General features: G+C 39.0%; 1 protein-coding gene across 4 annotated transcripts in view; it reads right to left on the reverse strand.

Moving 5' to 3' along the window:
* Positions 1-1278: 1278 nt before the first annotated feature.
* Positions 1279-15062, reverse strand: part of LOC122549292 (TPR and ankyrin repeat-containing protein 1-like) — an 86367-nt gene continuing 72583 nt past the window's right edge. For all 4 annotated transcript variants that reach the window (XM_043688833.2, XM_043688834.2, XM_043688832.2 and 1 more), the window contains 3 exons: positions 8312-11352; positions 6392-6487; positions 1279-3569 (listed from right to left, as the gene is read on the reverse strand). In XM_043688833.2, coding sequence (XP_043544768.2) covers positions 3448-3569; positions 6392-6487; positions 8312-11352 — 3259 coding nt within the window. In that variant the 3' untranslated portion in view covers positions 1279-3447. The remainder of the gene's footprint in view (positions 3570-6391; positions 6488-8311; positions 11353-15062) is intronic.

Here is a 15062-nt window from a genome sequence, read left to right on the forward strand (position 1 = left end):
GTGTACCTTCTACAAGGTCTATAAGATTGTGGTACTTATTGGTTGCCACAAGAGATATTACTAACATGTTAGGCTCTTATTGCTCTTTTAATTGGATTTGAGGTGGACTGGAATAAAAAAGTTTGAATAACATGGACATTTGGTTTCATAATGTTTTATGGTGGTTCTGAGACCTTATAAAATGCAATTTTCAATGGCTCTATCTCCTTTCAAAATATTTCAACAAGTATTGTTCCAAATGAACTGCAGTAGGACTTTGTCATTTATATAAATGATTTGGATGCGAGCATGAGGTACAGTTAGTAAGTTTGCAGATGACACCAAAATTGGAGGTGTAGTGGACAGCGAAGAAGGTTACCTCAGATTACAACAGGATCTGGACTAGATGGGCCAATGGGCTGAGAAGCGGCAGATGGAGTTTAATTCAGATAAATGTGATGTGCTGCATTTTGGGAAAGCAAATCTCAGCAGTACTTATACACTTAATGGTAAGGTCCTAGGGAGTGTTGCTGAACAAAGAGACCTTGGAGTGCAGGTTCATAGCTCCTTGAAAGTGGAGTCGCAGGTAGATAGGATAGTGAAGGCGGCGTTTGGTATGCTTTCCTTTATTGGTCAGAGTATTGAGCACAGGAGTTGGGAGGTCATGTTGTGGCTGTACAGGACATTGGTTAGGCCACTGTTGGAATATTGCGTGCAATTCTGGTCTCCTTCCTATCGGAAAGATGTTGTGAAACTTGAAAGAGTTCAGAAAATATTTACAAGGATGTTGCCAGGGTTGGAGGATCTGAGCTACAGGGAGAGGCTGAACAGGCTGGGGCTGTTTTCCCCAGAGTGGCGGAGGCTGAGAAGTGACCTTATAGAGGTTTACAAAATTATGAGGGGCATGGATAGGATAAATAGATAAAGTCTTTTCCCTGGGGTCGGGGAGTCCAGAACTAGAGGGCATAGGTTTAGGGTGAGAGGGGAAAGATATAAAAGAGACCTAAGGGGCAATTTTTTTCACGCAGAGGGTGGTATGTGTATGGAATGAGCTGCCAGAGGATGTGATGGAGGCTGGTACAATTGCAACATTTAAGAGGCATTTGGATGGGTATATGAATAGGAAGGGTTTGGAGGGATATGGGCTGGGTGCTGGCAGGTGGGACTAGATTGGGTTGGGATATCTGGTCGGCCTGGACAGGTTGGACCGAACGGTCTGTTTCCATGCTGTACATCTCTATGACTCTAAATTAACCCAATCCTTAGTCTTTGAGAGAGTCAGTGACTGACAACACAAGGTAACAGTGTGGAAAATGATTTTACTTCTATAATACAGACCAAAAAACACAGGAATATTTAGAACAACTATTACAGACTTGATACCAAATAAGGCATCTCAGTAAAAATTATACTTCAGAAGGAATGTTCTCCTTTTGTACTCAAAATCACATGTCTAGAAAAACTAAAGCTTCACTCAGTTCTTAAAACATTATACAATTTTTCAGAAAAAATTAATTGGTAAAGTATAAAATATACATATTTTAACATTCATATAGAACTCACCAATTTATTTACTCATTTTCTTGTCCTTAAAACTAGACTCTAGAAGAATTGAGGGAATTTCACACATTGAACAACATTTTAAACTTGGAAGGCAACTTTTTCCCAAAGGGCGCAAAGCACACTTGACATTAATTTTGACTGCTGGTTTTGAATGCTTTGAACAGGGCTACTCAGTTTGACGGACAATAAAAAAACTAACGAGTGTGCAATAATATTGACCTGTTGGCTTGATCATTTGTCATTTCAATAATAATGGATAAAATGGCTTTTTAAAAAAAATCAAACTATATGGATTAACAATATCATAACCCATGGTGTTCTTAGAAAAGGTTAAATCTTCAACAAAAGTCATTATTTGATAGGAGTCTTTTTTTTTGTATCAAGTTTACAAAATGCTTTAGTCAATTCGAAAACCATAAGTCAAGCTATCCATTAACTCCTACTCAAGTCTTACATCAATAGAAAAAGGAACTGCCTCCTGTTGGCTATTTGAATTGTTCAATTCAAATCAATAGGTAATATAGTTTTTCTTCCCTGACTAAAATGAAACTTTTATTAACATGAATAGATTTTAAATGCCTGTTTTTACGTTTAAGAAATTTCACGTTTATGAAGAAAATGAGCTTGAGTTGAGTTTTAGTAAGAAAACAATTGGTCCAAGTAAGCTCATATCTATAAACAACTATTTCAAACGTAAGCACAAAGCATTTGATTTTAAAACAAATGATTTAACTTGATAAAAAGTACAGGTAAACCACATCCACATGGGTAAATGAAATATTACAATCATCTTATATTGGTTTTCTTCTTTGATCTGTTTTTTTCTCAATGTAAAATTTCAAATTCAACAGCTTTTTATAAAGTGAGACAATAACCATGATAAAGAAAAAGTTTTAAAACAATCCAAAAAATTTAAGGTTTATACTACCACTAGGAGGCACTATCATGTTGAAACAAGACACAGAATAAGAGGGTTTCAGTAGAGATAAGCTTCCCAAAATTGGCCAAGTTAAAAATGACTATTTAGTTATGTCTGAGCTGATTTTGTTCAGCAATGACCTTAAGAACTGGTTGAGAAGTTTTGCAGCTCATCAGCAGTGTGGCTGAGTGGTTAGCACTGCTGTCTCAGAGCATCAAGGGCTCATACTCCATTCCACACTTGGGCGACATTCTCTGTGGATTTGCGTGGGTTTCCTCCGGGTGCTCCGGTTTCCTCCCATAGTCCAATGATATACAGGATAGGTGGGCTGGCCATGCTGAATTACCCCACAGTGTTCAGGGACAAACAGGGTAGGTGGATGAGCAATGGGAAGTGCAGGATGACACTGATAGGGTAGTGGGATGGTTTAGGGTGGGATGGTCTCTTTAGAGGGTCGATGTGACCTAATGAGCCAAATGGCCTGCATTAACATTGTAGAGATTTTATGAAGTCTGACCAGGAAAATGCCTTCCCATCTATCTAAACAATACTTTTCAAGTATGAGAAAGAAAGAAATCTGGTGTTTTCATTTTTTTAAACTGGATATTCATAGTACAAATTCCTTTTTAATTCCAAGGACCAAGATAGTAATCACATAATGGAAAAAAAACTGATCTGTAAAACAGTTGTATAAAGACTTGAAAAATAACTATACTGTCTTAGAAAATGGACATTGTACCTTACTGGCAATATTTGAAAAAGTTTAAAAAGCCTGGCGTTTAAGGAGGGCTCCCCCAATGCAAATGTTGAATTCCATAAAAGTACAAAGCGAACTAATAACTATTTATGGTATATAATATTGGAAAATACAAAATGATGTGTACATTCAATCAACATGATCAGAGGCACAAATGATAAATGAAAGCTGGTATACAGTGAAAATCTGATCTCCTCCTTTGTGTCCACTGTACAAGTTTGATTTCATGTTAGTGCTTTCGCTTTTTCTTGATGCCCTTCCTCCTTTTCCTAGAGCGTAATTCATCAAAGTTTTCTTGCCTGTCTTCTAGGCCTTCTTCAAAATCAGCTGCACTCTGGTTAGCTTCAACTCCTGGCAAAATATTGTGTGTATGAGACATTTAATGGAACTAACAAACGGATAGAAATGTACATGGTTAAATATGCCAATAGTGCAGAGGGAGAGGTCTCCAGCCAGAGACATAGGGGAAAGGTACAACAAAAACATTTAGATTAGATTACATGACAGTGTGGAAACAGGCCCTTCGGCCCAACAAGTCCACACCGACCCGCCGAAGCGTAACCCACCCATACCCCTACATTTACCCATTACTTAACACTACGGGCAATTTAGCATGGCCAATTCACCTGTCCTGCACATCTTTGGACTGTGGGAGGAAACCGGAGCACCCGGAGGAAACCCACGCAGACACGGGGAGAATGTGCAAACTCCACACAGTCAGTCGCCTGAGGCAGGAATTGAACCTGGGTCTCTGGCGCTGTGAGGCAGCAGTGCTAACCACTGTGCCGCCCACATTCTTCTGAAGGCAACTGACATTTCATGTAGATTCAAAATCTCATCGAAATTCTGAATAAAATATCCATCTACAGTTTAATGTCTGTGATCAGAGATGGATGATCATGATACAACACGCAGCTAAACTGTGAATACCTACAACAATCTGTAACGTATTAGCCAGGTACACCCCAATCCATATGAAAAACTGTTACCAAATGGAAGAGCAGCAGTCATGCAATATTTTGAGTGTATAATGTGATTGGCCTGATTTGAAGCCAGTTAAGACAATTAATTGTGGACACGACACGTGTCTTTGTTCAATGTTTCCTGTTGCTGTAACTGAAGGCAATTTATTACATGGAGTATGGAACTTAAGCACTGCTGACAAAGACACACTTGATATTTTCCGCATGGCATTCATCTGGATAGATACAACACCACCAAATTTCATAGGGAGCAACAATACACAATGTATGAAAATATGGTGCTACTATGGTTGCCTTGTCAACTGATCAACACAGTTTTGTCATTCAGTATAAATTGTTGCACCCTCTGCTGTTCTTGCAACTGTCCTGATGAGTGTAAGACAAAAATCTCTGTATCTCATGTTTGTTAAAACATCCCAAATTAACAGCTAGTTTGCATGCAGCAAATTTCCACAAAAAGTAAGCAGACAAATGATAACTATTTCATCAAAAACTGCTCTTCAACCAACATTGGTTCTAAGTGTTAGTCAGAAATTTCTGTTAATGGTAAAGGAAAAAGTTAATCAAAGTTATTCGGATCTGCTATTGGAATACTATCAGTATGTTACAAAATTTACTTTAATGTAACTTTTGCTATGCAGGTTGGTATAATACAAGGTACATTTGAATGGAGATAGATTATAGAACACTGGTTAATTTCAAAATAAACTTATCACCAACTTAATAAGGAAATCAACTGAAGACATGCTACTGAAGACTTTACAAGTATCCCTAAATTACAGTGAGACTATGTAGCAAATAATGTTTACAATGCCAACAACTACTCAGATAACTCACCTTTCAATAGGGTTTATTGCAAGTGAGAAAGAGCTGAATTCAAACAGCACAAAATCAAAGATAAAGAACTTAATGGACCACTGGCTCCATCAGGGACAATTTATCTCTGGACCCTTCATTGCAAAGTAACTACTCACCTCAAAGGGCTGCCATAAAATAAGATGTGAGCAGCTCTCCAGCACCATGAGCACAGCTTGGTTGCAGTAGCCATTGCTAGTAATGCAGTAGGGCCAATAAATAGGATAGTCAATGGTGACCCTGGACCAAAGTAATTTGTAAGGGACAGAAGAGGGATTGGGATCTGTCAAGTACTGATAGGTAAGGGGTGAGAGCCATTGCCTCTTGACAGTGCCTTTATTTCCATCGCCAGGTTCACTGTTGAGCTCAGGTTCCCCTAGAAAAATGTCCCAACCAATTTTCTCCCACAAACAGCTGCAGGCCAGAATTTACTTGGCTGTTTGCCCACAGTGTGGTCCCCATTCACTGATGGCAGTAAATACCAGTAAGTACCAGTGCTGATGGGAACGCTGTCCTTGACTCTTCTGGCACTGGAGCTAATTGGAGGATCCAAGAAAGTGACAGGGTCCCCACTCTGCCCCATTAGAGAAATCATCCCCACCCATCACTGTGCGCCCCATATCCCAGTTCACCTCCAGGGAAGCATGACGTTCGCTCTGTATACAAGCAGAAGTTTCACTTCGCGGGATAGCAATTATGTGTAACAACTGCAAAATATTAATACGATAAGGAAAGGAAGATACACTGATGTCATTATCCCACAGGACAAAAAAAAACTTATTAATAACTTCAGATAATGAGGTGGTTTCTTTATTAAGGTAAATAAAATTGTATGAAGCTGTACGTTTACTTTTGGTATTATGATGTAATGTAGGAATGTGCAGACTGTCATGTGGTTTTGTGAGAGAGAATTCATGGGAAGTAACAGACTTAAATGAGTTTTTTTTTTGTTTACACGATGCAGGTATAGCCTAACTGGGCCAACATTTATTGCCTGTCGCTAATAGCTCTTGGGGAAAGAGAGTATAGATTGAAAAGTGATTAAACAGCTAAATTACTAAGACCAGGACTATAGTTCAATTAAATTCTCGACAACAGATGTGGCTGTAAGTTGCTTCTCTTAAGTATGGGTTGCATGAACTGTATGTGTAATAAATTTGAGTGGGGCTTAATCTGACTATTATAAGAATCTTACTGGTTTTGCTGAACATATCATCATAATATATAACAGTGTCTAAGATAATTACAGTCAAATAAATATTTTGTAATGGCTATTGTATATAAATGTGCCAATACAGCAAGTTAGAATTACTTGTGTTAGATATTTAAACATACCATCATCAGTGTGGCAGAGTACTTGCTTCTGTCGCATGTCAGCATCATTTACAATCTCCTGAAGCATGTAAATTTTCTCTGATAATATTTCTTTACCTAAGGAATATAAAAGCACAAACAATTGAATTATGTAGATGTCCCATATATCCAACACTAAATTAACAGTTAACAAAAACCTGAAAATCTTTGGAAAACTGCTGGAAAAGTTCAGCAGATTGGCAGCAGTATGGAGAGAAATCAGAGTTAACATTTTGGGTCGAGTGACCCTTCCTCAGAACTGACTAAATTGTCTTTTGGCTTAAGTAAAAGACCAAATCAGGGGATATGTTTTAATGTTACTTTCTCCAATTGTCATGCGAGTTTCCCTGAGATCAGAAGAATTTAGTGGTGGGGGAGGGGAGCAGGGGGAGAAGAGTGTTTGTTTCCAAGACTCTCCAGTACTACTCCAAAGCTGAGCATGCAGGCCCTCAATAGAACTCACCCAGGGTGATAGGCTCTGCCCTTTGCTCATCTTTCCCAATCTGCACTGCCGAATATTGCTACAACTTTAATGAGAGAACTCAATGAAACACTACTACCTGGTGCACCTACATAGTCGCAAATTCCAAGCTGAACTTTGTGATAAAAATTTGGTGAGACTCCATCTGGAGAACTGTGTGCCATTCTGCTTCTCTTCTCCACCTACACCTCAAGGATCACAATCATACAAAGTCAATTACAATAATCCTTGGCCTATGTAATTTCAGCAATCCAAGCTTTTGCTTTGAGTTTGGACAGAATCCAAGTCAGTGTTTAAAATGATTAAGGGTAGCAAAACAACAGACAAATTGACAGATTGTCTGAGATGACATGCCTTGAAGAAGTAGAGGCCAGCTACTTAAATTAGTGAGCAGAGACAGAGGTTGAATATGTAGAATTTTATTTGTCTGAGAGACCTTTTTAATTTGAGAAGCAGTAATGAGCACTGACCTCTTGCAGTCCTTCTACAAAACAGGAAATGGATTATTTTGGTTTACTTGATCATCAAGTCATGCAAAACCGAGGAAGGTAATTTGGCCTTTTGTGTCTATTATGGCTCCATAGAGGAATGATCCATGAGTCCGATTCCAGAGCTTCCTGCAGAGCCTTACAAACCCTTCTCTAAAATATACTGTATGTTTCCTTTTGAAAATTACAACTGAATCTGCTTCCACCAAGCTTTCAGAGAATGCATTCAAAAATCACAAACCTTCTGGTTTAAAAATCAGCTTATCCCCTCCTTTGTTCTTTTGTCAATTATCTTAAATCCAGGGTTCGATTATTAATCCTCTCTCAATAATACTGTAAAAGATCCTCTTGATTTTGAGCACCCTCTATTAAATTGCTGCTAAATACTTTACTCCAAGAAAAAAACAATCATGCCTTCTCTCAAATACTGTTCCACATAAGCTATTTTAATCAGTGTGTGACAGATCTTGGGCAGATAGAAGCTGAACCTGGATTTCCTGGTCCAGAGGTTGGGCATTATCACATTGCAACAAGATCCTTCAACGGTGATTAACTTTTGTATAAATGGAACAGAGAACCTAGATTTAAAGTAACTGGTACACGAGCCTAGAAGAAGAGAAGAACTATTTTGAGGCAGTGCATTGTTAAGTTCTGGAGCTCAGTATTTAAGAGAATGAAAGAAGAATGATTTTTAACATTGAGATGTATGCACATCTGAAAATAAAAAAATGCAGGGTACTGTGTAAAGTGCAGAGGAATGAGCTGGTCTTCATTGATAAGCCAAATGATCTTCAGATTCTATGTTTAAACTATAAGCAGTAACGAGGAAACTACAAAACGGGAAACTAAGAAAAAATTCCAGTGGTCAGACCAATTGACTTTTCATGATTTTCATGAAAATACGTTAGCTAATTTTAAAGAGAAATATATTACCGTTTATCCAGGCCTTCTGGTTGTAGATACCATCGATCAAATTTGCAACAACATGAATACTGTTCTGCAGTTTTCCAGACATCACTTTTGCTAGTTCTTTAGAAGTCAAGTAATCAGTTGCCATTTCTTCAAGAGAATGCAACATACTTCTGGCTTTGCTCATGACAGGCTCCACAGATCCTCTGAAGTAAGTCAAATAAGCATTGTAGGCAGCTACTTTCTTTATGTGCTCTTCAAGACTGATGTGGGTTTCAAAGCAATCGTACCGGCATAAAGTTTCACTTTCCTCTTCATCTTCATTGTCTTCCCAGTTTTCTGAGATATGGTTAGCAGCTTCTTCATGTTCCTGTTTTCTGCATAGGTCAGCATAGCTTTTAGACCCTCTAGAAAATCTCACTCCACAAATATCGCACTGTGTCTCATCTACGTAGGCCTCTTTGAAGTTGCTGGGAACCTCAGTCGTCGGTTGGACAGTATCATAATCTGTTTGTGTCAAGAATTTTACCAGGTATCTGCATGCACTAATTACATGTACTACACACTGCCATTTCCGTCTCAAATTTGCTATCTTTTGCAATTCAAAAGCCATGTCCTGTAGGTGTTCGTCCTTTTCTTCAAAGTACTGAACATTGTCTGGAACATCATAGTATTCTTCTGAGATGAGTGCAATTTCTTCATTTCTTGTCCAATATTCATCACTAAATCTTTCAGCTTGAATGTTCTGAAAGTAAATACCCCGCACTGAACCAGGGCCAGAGTGATGATCCCAGTTCCAGAAGCAGTCATGCAAATACTCATCATCTCTTGTCTTCAGTAACTCCTGAAGGCTGATCACCACATCATTAACAGTTTGTGCTCTATTAACATTTTCAACAAGATTTACGAGTCTCGCAGGAACCTTCGATCCATGGTGTTGACAAAGGTTTTTCAACTGTCTCTCTACTTCACAGAAACTAGATTTGATCATCTTTTCAATCGAACATTCCAAAACGTATCTTGCATTTATCAACATTACCACACCCAGAACTGCTGTCCTTTCAGCCTCTCCTGAAGAAGTATAATCTGGATCACGGAAAGCATCTAAAAGTACATTGAAATGTCCACTCTCCTCACCACACAAGACATGGATCAGGTAAGCCAAATGTTTCTTGATTTTATAAATGACTCTGGGCAGATCCTTTGGCTTGAACTCATTTATGATGCTAAATGCATCTCTGGTGTTTCTGTTTTTGACATTAAATTTGAACATGAAGTTCCAGTAATGAATTAGAGCTATAAAACTCCTTGGGAGACAGACAACAAGGTTCTTTTTGAAATGCATGAGCGTGGAACAACACAAAACAAACTGGAATTCAAGCATTGACACTGTATTGGCTATACTTGGGATGAGGAGATGAGCACGAGTACATCTCCTAATTAGTACATTCATGAACCGGAAGAAGTGGTGGATACATTCCTCTGGGTCAGCGTGTTCATAAAAACCCTTCATAGATGTAACTAGAAGTCTGAAAATACACAAATGTAATGTGTTGGTAGGGAACATCCCACGCTTGCCTCCTAAGCCTGTTCTCCTTTTGTCTTGATTACATGAGCCTCTTTCATATTTCCTTCGCTCAGAGTCATATGCTTGCTCAATGTTTGAAAGCAGATCTTCAATTTTCTTGGGGTAGTCACAAGTTAGAAGATAAACCTGTTGGGCCCGTATCCACAAATCTGTTGATTCCCTTCTTTCCTCTACTGTAGAGCATTGAAAATAATGAGATATGTACTCCCGCAGCACAGATTTGAAGCTGTGAAATTTAATCCCCTTTATTAATCCCAAAACTTCACGGCAAACAACAGGGCTTTCGGAAATAACCCTCAGGTGAAAATGTTTTGGGTAAAAAGCATTCAGCAGAGGGGTACATAAAGCATATGGGTCTCCAGTGAGAATATCTTCAATTTTCTCAGCTTCTGGAAAAGTTTCTTTGGAATAGAAATCTTTGGCTTCCAGCAATATTCCATTTAGAACAGTCAGATACAACTTGGCATGAAGTGAATATTTTGCTTCATATCTTTTCAAAGGCCTGTGATAATCTTGACAGGAAGGAGATTTACAAGCCAAACCACAGATAAACTTTGGACAAATATCTGGAGTATTCTGTCCCGCTGACTTGATTTTATCAGCAAAGTCACAAAGATGAAGCAGAAAGTGCTTCTGTAGCAAGATCCTAACTTTTTTCATTTCACATTTGTAAAAACTGCCTTGCTTTTCACTTGGATCTAAGTCAAAGTCCAGCTGCAAAATTCTCACTCCTTCGTATCGTGGAATTCTGCCATACTTGGCATCTACTGGTGAAATTCCAAAAAACGCATAGCAAGCTTTGACCATCTCTTTCTCCGCATTGTTCTGAGGATTGTTTAGTGCTTTCACTAACCTCATCAACATTTCCAAACAAGTCAATGATCGTTCAAAGTCTGACAAAGCCTCAGGGTCTCTCTGTAGTAATATGAAGAGGCTCTCCACGGCTCCAGCACTGTTATATTCTCTGACAAAAATATCAAAAGCTTCTGTAATCACATTTGTTTCTTTATTTAGAAGACTTTTCAAGAGCATGGCTTCTGCTACATCAGACAACTGTCGTTTTCTGATTTCGAAGAGTTTGGTTGCTTCATCCAGCATATCTTGGATGCTTTCTTTTTCTAAGGCACTTATCTCTTCTCCTTTGCTTTCTTTGAGTAGGATCACTCGGGCTGCAGCAAGAAGGCATTCAGCTTGAAATTCTTTCTTATTCGAAAGTCTTGCTGCTTCTTGGAGTTTTCCGTGTTCCCGCATCAAAATGGCAGCTTCCTCCTCACGGTTCTGGCTTTTCAAGAGCTCAGCTGCTTGAGACAAACACTTGTTTGACTTGAGGAAAACTAGCTGGTCTTCAGGATCAAGATAATTCAGAGAGGCCATCATGTCAATGAGTTTATTCTCATTCAGAAACATGGCAGCAGCCTCTAAACGAAACTGATCTGCAGAATATTTAAATTTTATAGAAGGCTGAATGTCTTTGTATCTAGAAATTAAAAACAATGAGATTTATACATTAGCAATTTTCTTTTGGGATTTATTGGTGTAATGTACAAGAGGTATATGGTTAACATATAGTAAATGAACCTGGGGATGTCATCAGAAGTTGCTGCACTGTAAAGGAACTGATGGTAGAGAAACTGATATCATAAATTAGATTTTAAAAAGTTTGTAAAATGGTTGGCACATAGACTGGAAATGTCACAGGTCAAGATGGATGCAGTTTAGGTGGCTTGGGAAAATAAAGGTGACAGTGGCAAAAGCTTGGAACATAATCTTCTGAAGCTCTTTGAATATGGCAATGATGGCAGAGACAGTACGGTTGCAATTGTCAATGCCTTATTCAAAAAAAAAAGGAAATAAACACTTAACTACTGAACAGACAGTCTACCATTAGCGATTTAGAATCACCTCAAGATGAATTGGGATTATTACTTAGAAGAATACTTAATACGTCTTAGTTGAAGACAAAATCAGTTCTGACTAACTTGATTTGAGTTCCTTAACAAAATAATGAGGGTTGATTTTGTGTACATGGAGTTCACATGAGAAAGTGGTAGACAATAGACTTGCCACCAAAACTGAAGCTCAAGGGATTAAAACATACAGTGGCAGCACAGGTACAAAAATGACCGAAAGACATAAATAAAGTAGCATGCAGAACTATTGCTTTGCAGACCAGAGGATATATAATCGGGTTTCCAACAAGAATTGTTATTAAGTTCATTGCTCTTATTTATACTTATCAATAATATGGATTTGGATATCAGTGCAATGTTCAGAAAAGTCATCAACAAATGAGGATAACAGCAGATTTCTGGCCAGAGTAATGAAATAAACAGACATATGGCAAATACATTATAATGCAGTGAAATGGTAAGTGATCATTTTTTCTGAAAGGAAGATTTAGGAGAAACAATATAAGCCAACAAGTTACAGCTTTAAAAGGGATGCAACAGGAAACCTAACTGGGCATGAAAAACAAAAGTCTTTGCTCCTGAAGTGAACTAGTGCAGCTGCTGAAAATCTGAAAACAAAACAGAAAATGCAAGCACTTCAGGTGTAATCTGTTTCTCTTCACAATGCATGTTTCAGGTCAAATGTTGGAGGCTGCTGTGAAAAAGCAAGCACATGGGAACATTGACTTTAGTTAGAAAGCCAAACTACAAAAGTATCTGTCAACATGTCTCTTATATGTTGGTATTGTTATCTGCTTCCGCTGCCTCCTCAGCAGCACATCCCAGACACTTAGTACCCTCTGTGTAAAAAAGAACTTGCCCCTCAATCTCCTTTAAACTTTGCCTTTTTTACATTATACCTATGTTCCATAGTAGTTGACATTTCTACCTCGGCGAAAAAAACTTAGCCAATCCATGCCTTTCGTAATTTTGTAAACTTCTATGAAGTCACCCCTCAGCCTCCAACGTTTAAGTGAAATCAAATTAGATTTCTTCTTGTAGCTAACAGCTTTCAAACCCTTTTCTGCACCCTCTTCAAAGCCTCCACAACCTTCTGTTGGTGCGGTGACCAGAACTGTATGCAATATTCTAAATATGATCTAACTGAAGTTTAATATAGGTGCAACATAGCTTACAAATGTTGATACTCTAGATCCCGATTGATAAGGGAAAGCATGCTATATGCTTTCTTGACAACTTTATGTACTTGTGTTGCAACTTTCAGAGAAATGTGGACCTGGCTGAGTCTAGATCCCTCTATCAGTTACTGCTTCTAACAGTTCTGCCATTTACTGCATATCTTCCTTCCTGCAATAGACCTTCTCAATGCATCGCCTCGTATCTGTGTGGAGTAAATTCCACCTGCCATTTCTCAGTCCAAGACTCCGCCTAATCATATCCTGCTGTGTCCTCTGGCAATCGTTCTCATTATCTGCAGCTCCTGCAATCTTTGTTGTGAGCAAACTTAGTAATCAGACTTCCTACATTCCCCTCCAAATTGTTCATATTTCAATGGTCTCAAATCAAAAAACATACTTCCACTGTTAATCTGTCTTCTATGATCAAGCCAGTTCTGTCTCCACTTTATGAGCTCTCACCACTTATCTCATGTGATTTCACCATTGTCAAAGATCTTGCTAGAAATAGTCTACAGTGCCACCCTTATCAATCTTCTGAGTTTTTCTGAGGATGTGACAATCAAGTTTGTGAGACTAGACCCCCCCTCTGACACAAAGCTATGCTGCCTATTGCCAATAATTGCATATTTTCCAAATGCAATTCCTGTCCATAACAATCTTCTCCAATAATTTCCCTACGACAATGCAAGGCTCACCAGCTTGTAATTTCCCCAATTATCTTTGTCGCCCTTCTTAAAGGAAGGAACAACATTAGCTATTCTTTAGTCCTCTGGGACTCGTCCTGTGACTAAAGAGAATACAAAGATTTTGTACAAACTCACAGCAATTTTCTCCCTCAGTATTCTTGGTTAGATCCCATCTACCTTGATGCTTTTCAAAACACCCAACACCTCCACCTTTTTTATATGAATGCCCTAGAATATCAATATATCTCTAGTGTATCTCTAGACAAACAGGTCCTTCAGCCCAACAAGTCCACACCGACCCTCCGAAGAGTACCCCACCCAGACCCATTCCCCATACTAATATACTTAACCTACACATTCCTGAACACTATGGGACACTTTCGAACGGCCAATTCACCTAACCTGCACATCTTTGGATCCTCTGACTCCATGCATAAATTTCCTCCTTTGTCCTGGAGCAGACCCACCCTTTTCCCTCATTAGCCTCGACCCCTGGAGGCTGGTTCATGGGACTAGATTTATATAGGATTTCTGGTTGGCATGGAAGGGTTGGCCCACAGTATCTGTCTCCCTTCTGGATGTCTCTATGATTCTACTGCATGTAAGTTTGCTCGCTGAGCTGGAAGATGTTTTCAGATGTTTCGTTACCATATTAGGTAACATCTTCAGTGAGACTCCGGATGAAGCACTGGTTGTGTAGCCTGCTTTCTATTTATATGTTTGGGTTTCCTTGGATTGGTGATGTCATTTCCTGTGGTGATGCCATTTCCTACGGTGAAGTCATTCCTGTTCTTTTTCTTACGGGGTGGTACATTGGATCCAAGTCAATGTGTTTGTTTGTTGACAGAGTTCCAGTGGGAATGCCATGCTTCTAGGAATTCTCGTGCGTGTCTCTGTCTCAAGACCATCAATAATACCCTTACTGGCAGAGAATTCACTAAACAGGAGGAAAAACAACAACAAACTGCCTTCCTAGATAACGCAGTAGAGCGAACAGCCAATGGGGAACTTCAAACCAACATCTAGAGGAAAGCAACACATACGGACCAAATATTGAACTACAGAAGCAATCATCCCAACATCCACAAACGAAGCTGCATTAGAACATTATTTCAACGAGCCACCACACACTGCAGCAAAGAGGAACTACGCAGAGCAGAGGAAAATCACCTATACAGTGTATTCATAAAGAACGGGTACTCAATGAACACAGACTGCCGATTTCTCAGCAACAAACTGTAACAAGTAGACAAAATACGTCCAGAAACCCTAGCTACTCTCCCCTACATCAAAAACATCTTGGAAATGACTGCCAGACTACTCAGACCCATTGGCATCATGGTAGCCCACAAGCCCAACAGCACATAAAACAACAGCTAATGAACTTGAAAGACCCTATACAGACAACAAGCA

The sequence above is a fragment of the Chiloscyllium plagiosum genome, unplaced genomic scaffold (assembly GCF_037043375.1).
Source record: "Chiloscyllium plagiosum isolate Xiang-an unplaced genomic scaffold, Cpla_swu_hap1 HiC_scaffold_4, whole genome shotgun sequence".
NCBI classification, from domain to species: Eukaryota; Metazoa; Chordata; class Chondrichthyes; order Orectolobiformes; family Hemiscylliidae; genus Chiloscyllium; species Chiloscyllium plagiosum.